This window comes from Antedon mediterranea, chromosome 3, assembly GCF_964355755.1.
Source record: "Antedon mediterranea chromosome 3, ecAntMedi1.1, whole genome shotgun sequence".
Classification (NCBI taxonomy): domain Eukaryota; kingdom Metazoa; phylum Echinodermata; class Crinoidea; order Comatulida; family Antedonidae; genus Antedon; species Antedon mediterranea.
Window position 1 is genome coordinate 5,229,441 of NC_092672.1, and position 22,367 is coordinate 5,251,807.

The window sequence follows — 22,367 nt, forward strand, 5'->3', positions numbered from 1 at the left end:
TATTGGGTTTTAGTTCAAAAATTTGTATTTAACAAAAAATGTAACTTTTTAAATAGGCCTACTTAAATAAAAATTCATCCTCATTCATGTCTTTGTTTTTAATCAATAACAGAGCCATATATTTAATTATAATATTATGGCGGGCTCTGATCAATAATTCCGTATAGCGCCCTCTCTCATTGATCGTGAACATTACGATTTTTGCGAGCTGCTGTGTGTTTACGTCGTATTTTTGTTTTGGGAAGTTCTTGAGTTGTTTTATCTGTTGGTTTTGTTTTTTTAATTGTAATTTTAAAAGCAGGGCAAGGTTAGTGAATATACTTGACACTGACTGCTTAAATTTGAAGGAAGAACACATTTTAGTCCTTTGAAAAAGTCTTGAATCGCCCAGCAAGGCTAGCTAGGCCTGACAAGTAATCCTGCTCAGCTCTGGCACTGCAGGAGGAACCTATCTATAGCTGCTCCGATCCTCCGGTCAGAGTCGAACCTCCTACTAGGTAGGGCCTAGGATTGCGAAACTGGAATAGTGCCTCCTAGTAGTAACGCCTGACCAAACATACACTAGGCCTAGTCCTGTAATGTGAATCATGGATCGATCCGTGAATCAGTTGTTTTTTCATGATAGACAATTTGAATTAATTTCCAAATAAATAATTGCCGTGGCTAAAGATACAGTACCGTATCCTAACTTCCGTTTGCTAAAGGTACGGTAAAATTGCATTACGTCATAGTCAGCCAATGGGGTGCTGGTACGTGTGTGACGTCATCGTATAAGGACTTGGGATTTTTTTACATATCGCGAAAACAGTGATCAACCGGCGGCTTAACATTTTCTTTATTATGCTTCATTTATCGCTATTATCCCCGTCGTGTGACAAACTAAATGTGGCCTAGTCCTAGTGATACTAAATAATAGTGTACTAATATCCTACTTTTGTTTACTCTTTAGAAGAAGATGGCATTGGTGAAAGTTGGAGAAAAGGCACTGGAGGCCGTCAAGACTAGTGAATTGCATTTAGCAAAGCGAAAGCCTTTCAAAAGGAAAGTACTAGATGAAGAGGCGTACATAGCAGTAAGTCCTATGAGGTTGTAACGTCATATCACTACCATATTTGGGCATATCATTACTAAATTTTGGTACATCACATTTTTTTTTGGCAAATTAGTTTGTCACCTACAGTACTACTACCTACTCTTGTGCAGATTATCTTCTATACCTTTATTGGTTAAGAGGACATTCTAATGCTTTAATTCTTTATATCAAGTCATGTTATTAATATCAAATTTCTCATTTATTTTAGGATCTTGAGAAAATCATCCAGCGAGATTTTTTCCCGGATCTTGCGAAGTTACACTCCCAAGTTGAGTACATGGAAGCAAGAGATAACAATGATGTAGCGAAAATGAGAGAAATTGCGATCAAGCTACAAGCATCAACTGTACATAGACAACAAACAAACACACCTGCACAATGTGAGTGAATGATTTTTTGTTTTGTTTTTTTGTTTTAACCATATTTTAATGAGGGTGATCCATCCAGCTATTACTGATCATTAGGGACCCTCAGAGGTTCACAAGACAAACATATACAAGATGCTTTACATAAACAAAGTCTTATTACAAGTCTTTGAGAGTGGAGTTGTAATTTGGTCCTTTGAAAAAATCCTGACATGTGACGGGACTTGAACCCAGGACCCTTGGAGTGGTAGCCAAGCATCATAACCACCAAGCCACAACTTAACTCAACACGTTGCACTGCCCGGGAAACGAACCCGGGTCGCAAGAATGGGAATCTTGCATGATACCATTATACCGGCAGCGCAAAAATAAAGATAATGCAGATAATATAATTCCTTCAGGACACTTTTATTAAAGGGGACACTTTCCTATAAATAAACAATGTAAAATATATTTTTAACGCTAAGGTCAATCCCTATTAAGGGGATACTTTGTTAGGTCCACAAGGGGTTTCCATTAAAGATATATTGTCCCCCAAAAACATTAAAATGAAGATTAAGACTTTAAATAGGCTATTTTGCAGTTTTAATAAAGTTATTTACTTCTGTTAAAAAAAACGAAAACTAAATGGTCATTTTCAACCAAAACCCATTAACTGGCAGCCAATTTGACTATTCTGTGCTTTAAATTACAGTTTTTAGGTAAATAAACAATTCTTTAAATCATTTTTTTGTTCAAAGTAGACAACTATTATGTGACATTAAAACCAAAAAAATGTTTGAAATTATTTTTTCAGGGGACAATACATCTTTTACTATAATAAAATATATATATTATTCAAACCATCCTAATAATAATCATTTTGTTTGTAACTAGGTGTACATATTATTAGCTAGTGACATTGGACACCAGTATCATCAAAGTACAGTATTGTTTTTGTGTAGAAAAATATGGCACAATATGATTTTGTTTTTATTTTACACACAGTTGAGCAAGCAATCACCCCAGCAACCTTTGAGACACCTGACATCATGTGTAAATCAGCCCAAACACCTGCAACAGAGAGATCAAAAGAAGACGAATTATCATCATCAAATCCAGAGCCAAATACAAATGACAACAATCAAGAAAAAAATAAGGAAAAAGGTACTGTGTCAACATTGGTAATTTTAAGAGTATACAAGTTATATCAGTGTTATTTATTCTAAAAATAAAAGATAACCCGTATTCATTTCTGAACGTAGGGGAATGAGCTTTTAGGAGCTCATTTTACTAAGCCTCTGCATTATGTGGTAGGGTACTGGCCAGGTCCTTTCCACGCTGCCTCATTCTCACTAGTTTTTTTCAACCAGGTACTGGTTGAGTAGACTAAAAATTGTTGGGAATTGAACACGGGTATCTCTGTATGACAGTCAAGTGTCCTAACCACTTGGCTACCCAACTCTTAATGGGGATAAAAGCCTTGAAAGCACTACATTCTAGCCAACCATTAACTCTCTCCAGTGGCAGATCCCCAGGTCCTAAAATTAGTAAACTAAGTGCTGAACTTGTATTCTACAGTTAAGTACAATTGCAACTACTACTGAGCTTAAACTATTATTCATTTATAAATTCATCGTTTGTTATTTTTACTAGATTATGGGAGCAACTTCCCAATGAAATTAAACAATGTGCTACAATTTCATTTGATTTGATCTCAAAATATTAAGTTGTAATTGTTTATATTGTTTATTCAATGCAGCTTATTTTTAATTGGTGTATCTCATTATAACATTGTTTTGTTTTATTTTGACTTAATTTGTGCTACTTAGTTTTGTTATTTTTGTATTTCATAAGTAATGATGGAGTAAGAGCAGTTTTCTGTTTGGGCTCATGCCTATTACTTGCTCCTGGCAAGATGAATTGTAAAATGTACTTTATGAACTTTTGCCGAATAAATATTATTATTATTATTATATGAATACATTACATGAAGGCAACCTTGTGGGAGTCCATGCGCAACCATACTCAAAATGAGGTTCTGCACAGTGGAGGAAGATGACACTTGCAACAATTATAACTGTTCTTTTTTTTGTTTTACATTTTCTATTAGATAAGTCCAATACAGACCTATCGTTAGACAGGTACCTAAGCAACTATACAAGTGAGGACAATGCTTCTTTTGATACACTGATGGACAAGGCAAATGAAAAGCTTCGCGTAAAAAATGCGTGGTTATACGATGAGGAAAAACGTCTCAGACAAGAAGGTGAACATTTAATGATTTTAGATGGGTCATCAGAAAAACTTGCAATAGAGGGTGCTCCAGCAATTGGTCTCAACTCGTGGACTTATAAAGCTAAAAATTCATTAATGTATGTGCCAGATGGCGTTGAGGACACTGCAGAAGAAAAAATCAACAAAACAAAAAAAGAAAGAGAGATATTATATGAGAACACAAGGTTTTTATGTAATCCACATCGAAACACTGCACAAGTAGAAGCTAATGCACGTGCTATGGCTAACAGGGCTGCTATGAAGCAAGGTAAAATAGGCCATGATGGAAAAGAAATTTTAGCATCAGAGACGCCAAAGGTTCAAGGTTACGGATTTGTTGCAGCACCTTCTCCGGTACCAGGTACATTGCTTATTCATTAACAAGATTTTTGACAAAAATTTGTTTTAGCTTAAGTTTTACTTAAGTATATAAAATGATACCGTTTTATTTCATGGACTGTTCATGGAAAGTCCCATCTGAAGGACGAGGAAATGAGGCTAATACACTGTGATTTTCATTTTTTAGGTGTTCATGATTCACCGTTGATGACATGGGGTGAGATAGAAAGCACTCCAATGAGGATAGATGGTTCACAGACACCTGCATCTAAAACACCTGGATTTAAGGTATGTAAATCACATCACATACACACCTTGTATCATTATTTGTATAAATACAATTTCCTCTCATTATCAAGTTTATATATACAGTACAACACCTTTTCATGTGTTTTATGTACTGTATTTAAAACAAGTAAGATTTTTTCTGACATTTTAGATGCCAAAGAACCCAAAACGAGAAGAGTTAGCACGGTCATTAGTAGAGAAAAATGCAAAACAGCACCGAGCAAAAAAGGATGCCGCTTTGAAAAAGGTCACACAGAGGCTTACAAGGTGAGAAATACAGATTTCCTCAGATTAATAGAAGTTAGTTATGATTTGTACTTTTTATTTTCATAAACCAAGTCAAAGTTCCAAATTAGTAATTAATTAATATTAATTCTTAATTTAAATTTCATTATGAACTTTGGTAGTTGCTTGGGATTGGTAAGCAAGATAACCAGATACAATGCCATTTTCAGTATAATATTTATGTGTACAGGACCTTCAGTCATACATTTTTAGTGGGAGAGATAAAATATTAATATCGATCCAACCAAGTGTCCTTTTGGTTCAGTTGTCCCCTGAATAGAGGTTGACTGTAGTGTTAAAACATATGTTTCTCCTGGAAAACTGACCTCTTAATATATGATCGGGTGGCTCCTAGGCAAAAATCAATTAGTACGTCTAAAAGATGCCTCATGCCAAATTTGGTGCTTTTTTCCACCGTTTAATGATTAAGTCGTTAAGCCACCTGACTAATATGATAAGGTGGTCCCTGACTAAGATTTACCACCAGTACTACTGTACTGTAAAATTAAAGATACATTAACATATCTATTAATATTTCTCCTTTCAGTCCAAGTTTTGGTTCGATGAACTCTGTAGAAAGAATACAAACATTGTCCCCAGCAGCCCAGCGTCTTGTCAACAAACGGCTAAAAGGTACCGATAAATCGCTGAGGGCGAGCTATACACCATCACCAAGAAACACGCCAAAAACTGATAAAACGCCTATTTTACGAGCTACACCAACACCAACAAAAACACCTACAGGTGTACCTGTTAGAACACCTGGTGGGAGTACACCTGGTGAGAGAACACCTGGTGGGAGTACACCTGGTAGTGTCGCAAGTTCCAGTTCTAGTCTTACTGACAATCTCCTGAATTTACCGAAGCGTGATATACAAAATACCCGCAATAAAGCTACAGATTTCTTTTAAAAAAGGTCTAAATAACGAAATATTTGTAAATATTTTGTTGATGATTATTTGGTCATTTGATATACTGTACATATAATTTGTAGTCATGTACATTTGTTTTTATAAATACAGTAAATATAACACTGAATAAAAATATACGTAATTGTTTTTTGTCTTTTTAAAAAAGATATTTATTAAGATTGTCTTATACGTACGCACAGTATAGATTTTTATGAACAAGTAAACTTTAATTTGGCATTTTAAGCGTGCCATACAAAGTGTGACGTCATGGTTTTTGTAGGCAGTCTGGAGCAGCGCGACTAGGCTTGAAGGTTTTGTTCAAGTTTGGTTTTGTTGATTCAATTCTTCAGCAGACATGGCTGAACCTCAGCGACAGGATTGCTCTGTAAACAGAGCTTTTCTAGAGGAATTTGTTGCTAATCATTCGGGTCCTTTAAATCCCGATGAACCTTTGCCTATTAGATTGGTAACATACTACCTTACAGATGATGAAGTGGAAGGTGAAGTTGTTGATTGGACGTTAGAATATTTGCGGAAAAAGTAAGAACATTTCGACCTTCCCTCTTCTGCTTTCCTTTTGTAGTGGGCTAGCCGCCTATCTAGGCTAGGTAGGGCTGAGTGAGTATTTTGCATGATCTCGACCCTGGCCTGAGTGAGCTTAGCTGATAAGGCTGTCCACTAGCCTAGACAGTTACGGAGACTACCAGGCCCGTCTAATTATTTATTGCAATTTAATCATTTTATTAGTTCAATCATTTTCTGTTGATTTGTATTATTAAAATTAATTATTTTTTTTAGGACAGTGTGTGTTTGTCATACCAAAAGAAGGGCCAGGCTTAATTAGGCCTAGGCCTTAGGCCTACTTATTTATACTAACTTAACTAGGCTAGCCTACTAGCCTAGGCCTACTATTTATTATTATATTAACTTGTAATTCATTACTGTACCATATGAATTATGATGTACACAAAAACATAGCATGTTGCGTCCGTATTATAACATTAACTTGTAATTCATTACTGTACCATATGATGTACACGTCCGTATTATAACATTAACTTGTAATTCATTACTATACCGTACGTACGTACACACACATAATAGCATGTCATGTTGCGTCCGTATACTATAGTAGTCTACTGCCTGTCTGACCTATGCATAACCCACCAAATTACTGATCGGGCCCACCGAATGATCAGAACCCATCGAATAACATAATCAGGCCCACAACAAAAATCCATAATCTATTAAAAGTATTAGTTAAATTGTACAATACTGAACCCACAGTACCTAGACTACTACTACTGTAGGCCCTAAACCATCTAAATAATCTAGGCCTAATCCAATTTCTGTCTTTATTCCCTCCGGTATCATCCAGTACAACAGGAAGTCAAGAAGATAATTTTATCTTGTAATTTTTTAGATGTTTTTATATGAATGGTTTTATGCTATATTTGTTTTTATTGTGTTTTCTTTGTTATTATGACGAGCAATGAATTTCCTTTTTGAGGATCAATAAAAGTTATCTTATCTTATCTTAGTAACTTAGAAAAACATGCTGATTGCTGACAATTTTATTGCCGATAAATGATGATGTATACAGTATACCTTGCCTAATAAAATAAGACAATCAGGCCTAATAACTGAAAGTGAGACAATTAGAACAAAAAACAATTAACGTATCCCAATTTCTGTTCGCCTGTGTGAAATCAAGCATTTAACTTACTGTAACAAAATCCTAATAATTTATTTTGGTCATGAAGTATTACAGTATATCTAGGCCAGCCTAGGTTTAGATATACAGGGCTAGATTCCACTGAAAAAATGCACAAACTAAACCTTATAAAAATAAATATACTAGCATTGTACAAGATACTGTATGCCATAATTTATGACGTACTGTACCTTGTGTTTTGATAGGTGAGTCAGAGATGATTCAAATCTTGTCACTACTGAGTGTATTGCTCCCATGACAAAAGTACAGTTTTTATTACTTAGTATAGTACAGTTAGTATACAACTGACTAAACAGTATGAAAGTAAAGAAACACCTTTTAGTCATTGCGTGTCATACAACTTTTAGTTGGAGAGATAAAATATTAATATCGATTCAATGTAAAGTATACACTACCTGCATAAAATTTGTCCAAGTTTTATAGTTTATTCACAAGATAACAGTTTAAATTTATTTTATTCATTTGTGGTAATGGTATTAATTGTACAGTACGTCAGTTAATTTAGATAATATTTGTGGAGATACACTACACTACAGTATTATACAACATTGACCATTGTGGACAAGCTCTCCATTACTTTGAGACACAGTTACCAATTTTATAGAGATCTAAAGGATCTCAAATAATTTCTATCTCAAATAATTTCTCTATATAATTGTAATTTTGAAAAATGAATCATACTTTTGTCCATACTTTTAAACCAAAACTAAATTTGTCTGCTATCATAAATTGCATTTAGCTTAAACAGTATTCTATGTGTTGAATAAGACTTTCAGAGCATGTAATTTACATTGTATGCTGTTTTACAGTGTCTTAATGTAGTTAGTAGCTTAACAAAATAAATTAACACAGTTTGATTACTATCCCGTAAACTGTTAACAATAAGTCTGTAGAATAGTGGTACAGGACTCTTGTACAGTTAGTATTACATTGTATATTGAATAAATATGTGTTAAGCTCTGTCTACACTATCAAAATAGTTTGGGTGGTGTGCCCAAATTTGGTAGTGATATTATAGACCAAAGGGTTATGGAGATATGGCCAATTGGTCGCCATTTGGGGCTGTTACCATGGTTATGGGATTGTGAAAATTTGTTACCTAGCATTTTTGGTATCTTAGCACCATAATAAAGTGAAATCAAGTGAAATCTCACTTTGGGCATTAAAATCCTACGGAAATACATGAGGACCCTGACTATATACAGTATGGGCATATCACATTTTTTCTCACATAAACTGTATGTGAGAAAAAAAAGTTAAAGCTCTGTCTACACTATCAACCTTTATGATGAAGTTTGATAGTGTGGACAGAGCTTTAAAAAATATTACTTTTATATAGTATTTGGAAAAAGGCTGTTGTTATATTGTACTTAAAAACTGTACCTTAGCCACAGAGTGTCCATTTATAAGTTCAGATCATTAAATTAATGATGTACTGTACATACAGTACTATATAACACACAGTTTTAGACATGTGTGTCAATAAACATAAAAAAGTCTTTATTTGTTCTGGATCCAGGACCTTTAAATGACATTAAAATGTTTGCGGAACCTCATCAATTGTGAGTGGGTGGGCGCAGCTTTGTGCAATGTGTGAACATACACAATGGTATAAAAATAGAAAGCCGAAAACCTTGTAATACTTAAGTAAGGCAGAGCTATAATAATCTTCTGTACTTCAAAATAGTAGCACACCTTAAAATGGACCTTGAACAAAAAATAATACAAAAAAATTTAGCAAAAATGCTGAATTTTGCCAATAGCAAGCAAATTCATTTTGTCTTAACAATACAGTACAATAGTCCAACTTGTTCTTAAGAAAGAGACTTAATACAGTAAATACAACGTCCAGTATTTAAGCTAAAATATACAAGTACAGTAACTATCAGTATCAGTATTATTCAGGAATAGCAAATTTAATTTGTTCATGTCTGTTTGGACATTGATCCAAGAGATACTGTAGTTATAGCAAGCAAAATATGTCTGTCTATCTCAATATTTAAATTAATTGTTGTTGGACCAATTTGTTCAAATGACTTTAGAAATCGCACCAGACAACCAAAGAATGCCAATACAGTTATTTATTACCGACTGATAATTATAGTAAGGGCTAAATAGTATAAGGAGGTTTAAATAAACAGACAATATTTATTAAATCTAGTTATTATATTATATGATATATATGAGCTGTGCCAAGGATGGGGACGCATGGTGGAAATTTAATAATGAGAAGACTGTCTTGTCTGCCACATTTTTATTCCATAATCAAAATAAAAATTGTTTTATTTTTTAACACATTTCTACAGCTTTACTTTAAAGATGTATTATCCCCCAAAAAACATAAAAAATAAAGATTAATAAAATCAGATTTTGAATCGGCCATTTTGCAGTTTTAATAAAGTTTCTGTAGAAAAACAATATCATTAATTCAAAATTAAATTTTAACCAAAAAAACATTTTTTGCTTTAAATTACATTTTCTCAGGAAAATAATTTTTTGTTTAATCCAGTTTTTGGTCAAATAACTATTATGTGACATTAAAATGGTATATTCAACAAAAACAAACAAATTTTTTTTCAAATATACCTTTTAGTATATTTTATAGGTAGCATGGAGGAATTATTTAGAATGCCTTCATGATTTTAGTGAACCTACTGTACTAAAATGATTAATGATTTATGTAGTCACTTGGTACATTAGGTGATGAAAACAGACTATTCTGACCATTATCTTAATCGCACACCAAGGTGAACATACACAGTAGTCAATAAATTGTAAACAACATGACTATATTTTATATTACTATAAAATGACAATGATGTTATTGCTGTATATGGCACGCTAATCGGTTAATCATCATTGCTATCAAAACAAGATATGAACAAGTCTTTTTTATGATGAATTTATAGATGATAGTAACGCTTGGTGATGTAGATACTAATGCTGTTATTAGCTTGCTAATTCACTAAATAGAAATTTAACCATAAACATAGTGATTTATCCATGTTTTTCATAAAATTATATACTACTACTACAGACAGTAGTACTGTATGTACATTACAATAAAACATGCAGATTGAAGTATAGGTTTCTCTTAGTAGAGGATCCTGGATTTTAAGCAGGATTAAAAAATTGTACAATGTGCAGAGTTTACAGTAGAAAATACTTGTCAAGAGTGGATTAAATTTTGTATCTCTTTTCTATACTATTACTAGTACAGTACTACAGTACCAGGATGAATGACAATATACATATCTATAAAGTTCAGAATTTAACTTAATATTTTGTATGCGTATACACTGCCCAGGGACGAATCTAGTAGAATTCCGTAAACGAGGAGAACTACATTAAGATGTAATTGTAACAAAAATATGTATTAATTGTACAGTAGTCTGTCAAAAGCTGGAGCGTGCGCACCTAATGCTATTCCCTGGATCGGGCCCTGCTGTAAACATGTACAGTATGCATCTGTACATTTTTACAGGATAGCTGGTTTAATACAGTACTGTATGTTTAATTTAGTTAGCAACACTTGTAAAGTCTTTTTAAGAAACCATGTCCTTATTCATCTAGACAGTGTGTTGAACTGCGATAACACAGCGTGCATTCTGAGTGAATGATGTTTAGACTGGAAACCATTGTTGGATATTGACCAAACCTTTTGTTGTTATTAATACCCATTGTATACTTGCTCAATATTGTAATTCTACAGTTTAAGATGTCTGTCCCTACATGGTTATTGGATCTCAATTCTATTGTGAATGACATTTAGATTGTACATGCTACTACAGTATGTATAGAATGTGCAGTGCAACTGTTGTTATACTTATACAATGTCATACAGCTTTATTGACTGTACCTACTGTGGTTAAAGTTCTCTCTTTGTTTTGAGGTGGCTCCTGATGATTCAGGTACAAATTGTATGTGGTAGAACTGGTGGGTGGGTTTGATACTTGGTACAAATCCTGCCCAAGTCTCAGAATAAACCCTTTGCTGCTCTTTTGTCTTTTGTTCACTTTGTTCTCTACCAGTACACCTAGTCTTAATTCCAGATTCACTAGTTACTATATTAAAGTTATTACCTCAGCCAGAATGGCGAAAGATTATGATTGATCGTCGTGTGTGTTTGTTTAGCTATAGTTAGCAGGATTACTTAAAAAGTTATTGCATGATTTTCATAAGATTTTAAAGGATGGTTTCATATAGTACTGTAGCTGTATGGGAACATGTCATTTAATTTCATGCCTGTAGGCGGAGGTTAGAGTGCCTTTCTTTCTAGTCTAGTTATATTTTTTAATAAACTATACATTTATGCAGAAATATTGTTATATACTGATTGGTGTTATATTACTTTTGTTGCAGTAATGCTCCTGGGATGCTGGCTCTGGCAATTGCAAGAGAAACAGTTGATGCAGTCCTGAAGGTGGATATGACATCATTCTTTGAGGAAAGACAAGATTTTGAGGAGACAAGCCTTTGTAGGAATCATTTTTAAATTTTTGAACTCATTTATTTATTCACAAATTAACAAATAATTAATCTATTCCGTGCCTAGCTATACCTGGATAAACCGACAAATGCCATATTCTCCTCAATGAGCAATACAGGTACTCGAAAAGTAGAAAATTCATTGAACACCCAAGTGTGAACGAATTAGTGAGTGGGGTTACACTTAGAATGCATTATTGTAACGATGGATTTATTCAATCTTGTGTCCACTTAGCCTAGATTAGAGGGTTGGGATATACTTGAACACTGTCTTTACTACTGTAGGCCAACTATACGGTAATACATAGTATGTACAATTAAAGATATGCGCATAAAATCATCTGTAACTATTAATGGCTATTTTAATACAGTATTTATGTATTCATTGGATTTATAAAGATAATCCTTTATTTTTTATTTAAGAAAGCTAAATTGAATTTAAAAGAAACTGACTACTATATGGTTTTGGTAGCTTACTGTGTATGTTGGACAAAGCCAGTATACACAGTTTGTTTGTACTTTTATTAAGATGAAAAATATATTTGAAAGAAAACTGTTTTTATTTTCTTTAGTAATCTGTGCAGACAAGGTTGCAAAGGTTGTGTTTAACAAAGTGCATGAGATATGTGAAGAATGGAAGGATAACCCCCCAGCAGACTACACCCCTACCCCTAAAGTATCAACACACGCCATTAAGAATACACGTCGTAAGATGGAAGATAAACATGTTACTATACCAGATCTCAACAAGCTGGGAAAAAAGGTAAACTATCTTTTATAGTAGATCTCTTTCTTTTAAGTACTTTATTTCAGGGGACACCCCAATTAAAGGGATAGATTTATGTGATGGGCAATATATGTAAAGTATTATGGGACACCCCTAATTAGGGGAAACTTTGGGGGTCCCTAATGTTCCCCTTAATTACTTACTGTACCTGTAGGGAATCTTCTGTGAATTGTATTTCTGATGCTAATAAAAAATATTTACTATATATAAACAGAAACAAATCTATATCTTTGGATAGGACATCAATTGGCAAATAAAAAAAAACCAATATTTTCGGATACGAATATGATTAAATACTGCAATTTACCAAATTTATACAAAATACTGTAAATACTAGGTAAACTGAAAGATGTTTATATTTATAAAAATATACAGTAAATGTATTTAAAACTCGCACTGCAACATTTTTTTTTTATCATTAAAAGCATAATACATTGGTAAGTTCAAGCTGATACATTTTATTTTTTAGCAAGTAATGCATAATAAAAATATACAGTACAGTGTACATAGAAACCAATGGTGAATTAATGAGTTGGTTCTCTATATGATTACTTTATTTTTTCTTAACCGCAGGTTAAAATCATATAATTTGTAATGCGGAATAATGAGAGATTTATAACTTAATTTATTAAGACCTTGAATTATGTTTGATAATATTGATTAGATAGAATGTCATTGTCAGTGATGTGTTAATGAAGGTTATCTTCTGTGCCTACTTGTCAGCAGAATTTGTTCTACAGTATATTTAGATAATTGAAATGAGAAAATGAACTCTGACCTTTGCCAATGTCTGTTAAAGGGTGCTACTTTACTGTAGTAATGAAAATTGATATCTTTTTATTGTTTGTAGATTCGTTTTAATATTTGGAAAAAGGAAATATTGAAAAAAGGATGCGACTGATTTGAATTGATTTTCATACAGTAGAGCATTTAAAATAACACATTGAATGTAATTAATAGTATTAGCCTAATTTTAGAAATATGGCAAAATGATATTGAGAAACAGAAATGTCCCCATAACATTCCATTAAAACTAAACTGAACCAATACAAACGAAGATATTAATAAGCTATAAATGTTGTATAATAGTTTCATGTATAGGTTTTGATTTCTGTGTTATTATTAAAGATACTGTAGAAAGAAGAACCTTTATTAAGGAGGACACTTCCAAACCCAACAAAGTTCCCCATAAAGCTCTGTCTACACTATCAATTTTTTTGTGAAAAAAATATGATGTATATGCATTATGATGATGTCATATCACTACCATATTCTTGGGCACATCACACTTTTTTGGTGAAACTAGTTTGATAGTGTAGACAAAGCTTTTATACTGTAGTGGTGTTCCCTGGATACATAAGGGTAAGCAGTAGTGGTAATATATACATTTCCCCTCATTCATAGTTAATGTGTTTTCTTTACTATAATACAGTGTGTGTTCTCTGAATAAGATTTCTTAAAAGAGAGGTTCTTTACTATTTAGTAAAATATAAAAATTTCAACAGTACAGTATCATTGATTTTGGTTTTGAAATTATATAATATTTGTATTATGGTTTTAAAATTAGGTGTATTGTATAATACATACATGCTACATTACATATTAATTTATTCAGGATAAAAATTTGCTTTGCTATTTAATGAAAACCTTGTTTTTATAAACATGCTTTAAACTTGCCCAAAAGCTGCATTCCAAATACACAAATCCTTGTATGCATTTACTAGTATAGGTCATCATATATAAATGCTTGCAAGCCAGAGATACTAAAGATTATTTAATCATAATTTTTTGATTTAAGAGTTCTTGAAGATTAAATCCCAAAGCGTGCTCTAACACAAAGTTCTATTTCATGATTTTGGCCAGGTCATTAGTTGTATATTGTAGCAGTTTTAGTACCAGGAAATTGAATCATTTATTAGCTTTTCTGACATTTAATGAGCATAGGATTAACTAGCTGAACCTTTCCAAGACAGTTTCTGTAGTTTTTGCATGAAATATCTAGCTACCCTGGAATCCCAGGTCCTTTTTTATCTAAAAAAATCATCATTTATATTACAAACTTCATTTTGGATTACTAAAGTCTATCGTATGTGTTTAGCATATTTATGTGCAATCTATCAATTTTCCTAGCTTATAATACTAGTAGAGTACTACTAGTTTTTCCATCTAAAATATTGGCTTTAGTTTGAGGTAGAATTATGGAACCATTTTCATATTCATTAATGATCACCTTGCCCATTCTCATTATTTTGAGGTAGAATTGTGTAACTATTTTAGCCATACCTTGTAATGAACATATAAACCATTGTCATTATTTTGAGGTAGAATTGTGGAACCATTTTCATATTCATTAATGATCACCTTGCCCATTCTCATTATTTTGAGGTAGAATTGTGTAACCATTTTAGCCATACCTTGTAATGAACATATAAACCATTGTCATTATTTTGAGGTAGAATTGTGGAACCATTTTTAGCCATATCCTGTAATTAATAGCATTCTGATTGAATTTAATCAATTTTCCTAGCTTAATGCTATTTTTTCTATCTAAATTATTGCCATTAATATTTTATTTAATCATATCATAACAATTTTGTATTACCATTTTAGCCATATCCTGTAAATTGGCATATTGTCATCATTTTGAGGTAGAATTGTGGAACTATTTTAACCATATAATAAACACCAACGTAGCAATCATCAATTCTATATTTCCTTTTTTAAGAATTACTGTTAATTGTTTATTGTTCAAAAACATTTAATTATTAATATTTTAATCACATCCTGTATATTTCCCATAATTACTGTATTTGAATTGTGGTCTTGTTCAGGAAGGCTCTTGCGGTGTATAGTACACTTAGCTTCACATATTTCCTAAATGCCTAACTTCCTTGTGCCATGAATTGGACAACCTTATCTGGCCAAAATAAAACAAAAAAACACTGAAATTTATTGTACTAACTGTATATTGTAATTAAATTCCTCTGTGCAGTAAATTGTTTACATAATTAATTTGCTAAAAATGTGTAATTATTGTAAACATTTTAATCTTATTATACATAATTTGTTCAAAAAGTTTGATTAAAAAATTTTTCTTTCTAAAGCAAAACAACAATGTGTCACCAGTGGGTTTCTACGCTGTATACGATGGCCATGGAGGCATTGACGCATCTCATTATGCTGCTACTCATCTTCACTGTCACATCGTAAGCCACCCAGAATACGCATCTAATAAGGCAGAAGCACTGAGAGCTGGTTTTACGGTAACAGATGACAAGTTTGTGGACAAAGCCAGACGAGAGGTTAGTATATCTAGGGTTCTGACCAGTATGGCAGGAGTGGCGGTCAGCGACCAACCCCAGGGGAGGGGTATTTTTCATGCATTATCCTTAGCACATGACATGATGAAAAGAAAATATGGTAATACAGTAGAAACTATGGTTGAATTGATATTTACAGTATATTTATACTAGGTAACCTCTTCAGTCAAAGACTGGTCTCCCATAGGGCCCAGTTGGTGATCAGTGGCTGTGATGTACTAATACACCGGGGTAACCACCTACTCGTCTCGAAAGATGTACTAGGTTCTTTAAAGTGCACACGAGCTAGATGTGTACACTGGACCTACGGTTTATAGTCCTTATCCGAGAAGACTCGTTCTACCACCAGAACCATGGAGTGAGTGAGCCTCGAACCCCTGCCGATGTTATTGTTATGGCTACGTAATTACGGTTCCACTGTCTTAACCGCTCGGCCACTCACTCACTATGGTGACATCCTGGATCCAAAAAAGTTCACCTTAAAAGCACAATTATAATCTTTTCAATCTAATCTACAGTATTGCACAAATTCTTAATACAAATCTTGCTTGTCTCTTAACACAAGTTCGACTTTAATTCTCTGACATGCAAAGAACAGTTTTCCATGTATCTCTCTCTGTTGCTGTATCCAAGGCAATCTACTGTAACAAAAGGAATTTGAGGTCGCCTTGCCAAGATAGGAACTCGTAACTTATGTCTGGCTGCGACAAATACCAACAGTACTATGTACATATTCTCTGTGTCAAGGGCCGTTGTACTGATCATGTCGCAGCCATAGATAAAACCTTTGATCTCTGGAGCTCAGTATCCTGTTGTTAGATGGCATTGCTGTATCATATCAGATGAAATTAATTTTTTAACAATTAAATTGTGAAGTCTAGATCTGCTACTATCTTGCCATCACTTCATATTGGTTAAAAATTAAAATGTTTGTTTTCAGGGCCTACGAAGTGGAACGACTGGTATAGCCATGATCCATGATGAAAACATGTTGCATGTAGGCTGGATAGGTGACTCTCAAGGCCTTGTTATGAAACAAGGAAAAGCTATTACAGTTATGGATCCTCACAAACCAGATAGAGAGGTAATATTTTGGTTAAGTTTTAACTGTAAGATAGTTTATTTAAGATACTGTATATCAAACACATTCATTCAAGATGATCTTAAGCTCTGTCTACACTATCAGTGGTGATGTGCCCAAATATGGTAGTGGTATGTTCAAATATGGTAGTGATATGACATCATCATGTACATACTGTATATGGGCACATCACATCTTTTTGTCACATAAAGTTTGATAGTGTTGACTGAGCTTAAATCACATTGTTGTTGGCTTCTTTTCTGGCAACTATTAGTTCTTTAAAACAACAATTGCTGTACCCCCTCTATTATACTACAGTATATTTATATTGGTTTTTTTTTTTTTAAATGAAGTACTGTACTATATTCTGGTTATTTTTATGAATGACATTTTGATATTTCAGTGTTTAGTTTATTTATCAATATTTTGTTTTGTTCTTTTTTGGGGGAACAAGGAGTTACTATATTCTGGTTATTTTTATTAATGACAATTTGATATGTCAGTGTTTAGTTTTATTTTCATTGGGATTGGGGAATACCTTGATGTGTCAAGATGAGTCATAGGTCTTTCTTTATCAGTAGTCGGCTGTGAACTTCCTTTTATCTCATGACTCATCTAGATCTAATCACAAATTGACATATTCTATCTTAAGAATACTACAAAAAAAAGAGCAGAATAAAAACAAATTGAGGCAGACATAATTTGTAAAATTAATGTTTTTGAGAATAGCAAAAAAAAACCAGTTTATAGTTGTGATTAATTAAATGAGACTACTTTGAGTAGGTTATTTTCAAGTTTTAATAAAGTTAATCACTTTTTTGATGACAGCCAATCTGATTATTTTTTTTGCTTTAACTTACCTTTTCTTCAGGTAAATCAATTTTTTTTCGATAAAATTTTTGGCCAAAATCAATAATATTATGTGACATTAAAATGGCATATTAAAAAAATTGTAAGAATTATTTTTAATTAATTAATCTTTAAGTTGTTAATTTTTGTTGTAGGATGAGAAGAAACGGATAGAAGAGTTGGGTGGGTGCGTTGTATGGTTTGGAGCATGGCGCGTCAACGGTAGTCTAGCAGTATCAAGAGCTATAGGTAGGTGGCATTTGGACAACAAGATGAAATGAAGAGATAGCCAGATTGGTTCCACTGTCTCAATAATGCTTGTGATTTGATCTTTGTTGTTTTAAAAACAAAAATTATTCTTTGTTTTTCTTTTTTTTCTTTGTCCCCTCTTGTAGCACCTTCAATTACACTATGAAATATATTTTTTAATTTAAATGTCAGAAATGTACATATGCATATGACAGAGAATTATAATAAAAGTGGGCAACCCACACAAGAAAAAAAAAGTAAATTCTTTTAATGTTTTATTATAGGTGATGCAGATCATCGTCCGTATGTTAGTGGTATTCCAGATATTGCCTCAATTAAACTAGAAGGTGATGAAGATTGTTTTATTCTTGCATGTGACGGCCTCTTTGATACCGTGTCGTTACAAGATGTGTGCGATGTTGTTCAAAATTGTATAAACACAGACAGTGAATTTTCCACTGTCTCTCACAAGCTTGTATCTGTTGCGAAAGAACGTGGTTCCACCGATAATATCACATGCATTGTCGTGTTTCTCAATCCTCAAAAACGTGAAATCACTGTTCAGGAAGATGAGGAAACTGTTATTGTTGACGAGTCAGAAAATTCTGATGGTGCAGACAACAAAGAGGATAAAGAATCGGATATTGGAGAAGATGGAAAAATTAACAGTTGTGATGGCTCTGAGCAGCCTGCCAATCCACAAGAAACAAGTGATCAAACAGAGGCTAAGGATTTAAGTTCTGCATTAGAGACTAAGTCAGAGACTAATAAATCCCAAACTGCATCAGAGACTGAGGAATCAGAAACTGTGTCAGAGGCTAAGGAATCGGAAACTCTGTCGGAGGCTAAGGAATCAGAAACTCTGTCGGAGGCTAAGGAATCTGAAGAATCAACAAAGGCAGATACCAATATAAATAACAATAACAGTATATTATCAAATATTGACAATAATTCCTTTAGTAAATCTACGAGGATATCAACAAATAAAAAGGAACGTAAAGCTGTTCAAACAAGTATGGAAAAACTATCACTAGCAGGTAATAGATTGAAGCTTAGTCCAAATCGCAAAAAGACAACAACGCCCCTATCGAAACCGTCACCTGTTAATGTCGAATCAAATGTTGCAAAACCCAAGAAGTTGTCATTAAAGAAGAATACAAAGCGATCTACTACGCAGTCAAGCAAAATCTCCGAGTCAAATGGTACATGCATAGAAATTGTTTCACCTTTAAGTAAAGATAGTAAAAAGTCAAATGAATTGAAGGCAAGGTTTAAACCTAAGTCGGTAAATGGCTGTCAGGGTCGAGTTCGTAGGGATGAGGTTATAGCTGGCGCTACACGGTATGATCATATGTATCACAAAGGGTCAATGCCAGCTTAGTCGACCATCTTAATCTCTGCCTACACTATCAAACCTTTATGTGAAAAAAAATGTGCCCAAATATGGTGGTGATATTCCAAAATATGGTAATGATGTAACATCACCATGTCCATATATGGGCACATCACATTTCTTTGTCACATAAAGTTTGGCAGTGTAGACAGGGCTTAAGTTTATTGGAGTTATATTAATTACTTTTCTAGGAATGTCCGAACATAATTCTAATTATTTATGAGTACCTTGTCAAAAACTAGGTGAAAGTAGAGGAACATTTTAATTAAGATGGCTTTAAATTAAAATGCATGCATACTATTTAATCTTTGACACAGTTACAAGGTAACCTTTGACATAGCCATACCTGTATGGAGAAAGTTAAATTTTAGACATTTATATTTCTCATATCGTTGAATTGAGTTTAACTTTAACATTTTCATTAAACTATTAGTTTTTAAAATACAAGATGAAAAAAAAAATTATTTTTCCAGTTATATATTTTTAAACTTTTTTTTTTAAACAAACGACAAGGACAGATGATCCTAAATTTTGTTATAATTTTCTTTGCATTGACATTTGTTTTAGTATATCTAAAATATTCATTTCATAAATTTGAAATATTTTGATTGGCATTCTTCCACTGGTAATACCAAAGTGATTGGTGTGTGGTTTTAAAGTCTATATTTAAATTGTTAAATATTGTTAATATCAAGTATTTAACCTCAATACTATTGAGTAGAAAAACACCTTAATTATTGTTATGGTTAAGTAAAAATGACTATTGATTTTTAATTCTTATGAGACAACCAAGAGAAAGGATATTTTCGTAGAGTCGTATGACTAAAGGTAGGTGTGTGTGTGTATTACACCTAATATGTTGAGACCACTTTGGTTGAATTGTAAATGTGGTACCCTAATAGAGGTTTTTTACAAAATGTACAATATTCTATATGTTTTGTTAATTTATAATTAAAGTTTTAAAACAATGACTTCCAAAAGTTACTGATTGGCAAAAATTTTTAAAAAGTTATAAATTTAAAATACATAACTTTAAATTATTGTATGTCATAAATTTTTAAAAAAAATTTCATGTCTAGGATGTTAACAAAAATAAATATGTTTTTACTATCACCCAGTTGAGAATTATGATTTTAACAACAGTATTAGCTTTGTGTAATGAATTTCAATACTGGATTAAAAACGCTTTTATAATGCAATTCAATTTAATCATTGTTCTGTATTACGTACAGTATACATATTGTACGATTATTTTCCTTACGATTTTAGAAATCATTTTTAATAAGTAGCTTTTTATACTCAATTTAATTTTTGTGATGTAAATTTTAGTTTTTGATACAAAACATGAGTGTAGATAATTGATGGCAAAAAGAATTATGTCGTTACATTTTAAGAAAATAACACCCTAAAATCTCACTTTTTGAAAAAAAGGTTGTTGTATTTGTAGGAGGCATACGTCATGCCTTGATCTCAAATCTCAACATCAATATACTCATCACTGTATTAAATTTTCAAATTATTTTGATGTTTTGTAAGTTTTTAGAAACGTGTAAATTATTCTGACTGAAGAATTGAATTTTATTTTCTATGAGGCTTTTCTCTAAAGATTGTATTTTGAAAATAATGCTATTGTGCCTTTTAAAAAGGTTGTTGGATTTAGGAATAACCAACCATGTATTTAATAGCAAAAATGTACAAATATTTGGGACAATATATATAGTATTATTTTTAAGTATGACAAGGAGCTGTTACAGTACTTTTTCTGTAGGTCTGTTTTTGAAGGTTTGTCGCTGTTGGTAAAGTTCATACCCAATTCTCAGTGGTTTATCTCCATATACGACAGTATTTACCCAGTATCATAGGAAAATTCCTTAATACAGCATCTTATGTGTATCACATGAGATGTCTGTATCATTTAGGTTATGGTCTATGATACTAGGCGATATATGTGAAGTGATGGTGGAAACATTCTAGATACAGTACTGAGAATCGAGTGAAAATGAAAAGGTAATGTTTTGAAAAAGGGATATGACCATGTTCTACTTGATAGACTAGAACTTCACTCTACAGAACTGCCATGTTGGTAGAACTCTGCCAATATTACACCACTTCATGCTACAGTACTGTGTTCACAATAACAAACTCTGTAACGGTTTGTAAATTTGTTTTAAGGAATACTGTATGTATGTAGTTACAGTACGCCAATAAGGTGAAATATACTGTGTGTATGTCTGTAGGCACATCATGCTTATATAAATAAGGTGAAATATATTGTGTCCACATTTTCATATGTAGTCCTATGCCTATATAAGGTAAAATAATATACTGTATGAAAGTCCATATGTTAAGGGTTATACTTTTGGTTGATACATAGGTGACACAGTATCACAGGATTTGCCTATGATACTGTATAATTTATAGATACAGTATCGCGAAAGCTATTATAATTATTGTTTGAAGGAAGCGCATTAGCGTATACCAAATGTTACAGACCTGTATTTGCGCATGCCAGTTAAGAGGCACTGTAATTTTCCGCTTTTTTAATTGGAATTACTACAAGGTAGGGGATACAGGAATTTTACAAAAGTAATCAATAAACAACGTCCAGTCTTTAAGCTCTGCCTACACTATCAAACTAGTTTGACAAAAAGGTTATGTCCAAATATGGTAGTGATATGACATCATCATGTCCATATATGGGCATATAACATTTTTTGTAACATAAAGTGTGATAGTGTAGACAGAGCTTTAGAATATTTTAAACAGCTTGGAAATGTAGGCATATTGTATTTTCTTAATGATTAGAGGCTGTGCCTGGTGTTGTGGCAACTGAAAGGGCATTTTTTCTCATGTTAATGGTGATTTTAGGATGTAAATTGTGTTGTAATCAGGAATAAAAACAATTGAAAACCAACTTAACTTAACATT

The 22,367-nt window shown here is 32.7% G+C and overlaps 2 protein-coding genes across 2 annotated transcripts; both read left to right on the forward strand.

The window, feature by feature from the left end:
• The first annotated feature begins 206 nt into the window (after window positions 1–206).
• Window positions 207–5,652, forward strand: LOC140043429 (splicing factor ESS-2 homolog). The gene is made up of 8 exons (XM_072087937.1): window positions 207–307; window positions 950–1,072; window positions 1,302–1,473; window positions 2,446–2,604; window positions 3,551–4,075; window positions 4,241–4,341; window positions 4,493–4,608; window positions 5,174–5,652. The coding sequence occupies exons 2-8, from the start codon at window positions 956–958 to the stop codon at window positions 5,535–5,537; spliced, it is 1,554 nt and encodes a 517-aa protein (XP_071944038.1). The 5' UTR covers window positions 207–307; window positions 950–955; the 3' UTR covers window positions 5,538–5,652.
• Window positions 5,653–5,945: 293 nt separating this feature from the next.
• On the forward strand, window positions 5,946–22,349 carry LOC140044641 (protein phosphatase 1F-like). The gene is made up of 7 exons (XM_072089239.1): window positions 5,946–6,077; window positions 11,635–11,750; window positions 12,333–12,523; window positions 15,652–15,849; window positions 16,808–16,951; window positions 17,953–18,046; window positions 18,331–22,349. Exons 2-7 carry the CDS (start codon window positions 11,648–11,650, stop codon window positions 19,425–19,427), a joined length of 1,827 nt encoding a protein of 608 aa, XP_071945340.1. The 5' UTR covers window positions 5,946–6,077; window positions 11,635–11,647; the 3' UTR covers window positions 19,428–22,349.
• Window positions 22,350–22,367: the final 18 nt, after the last annotated feature.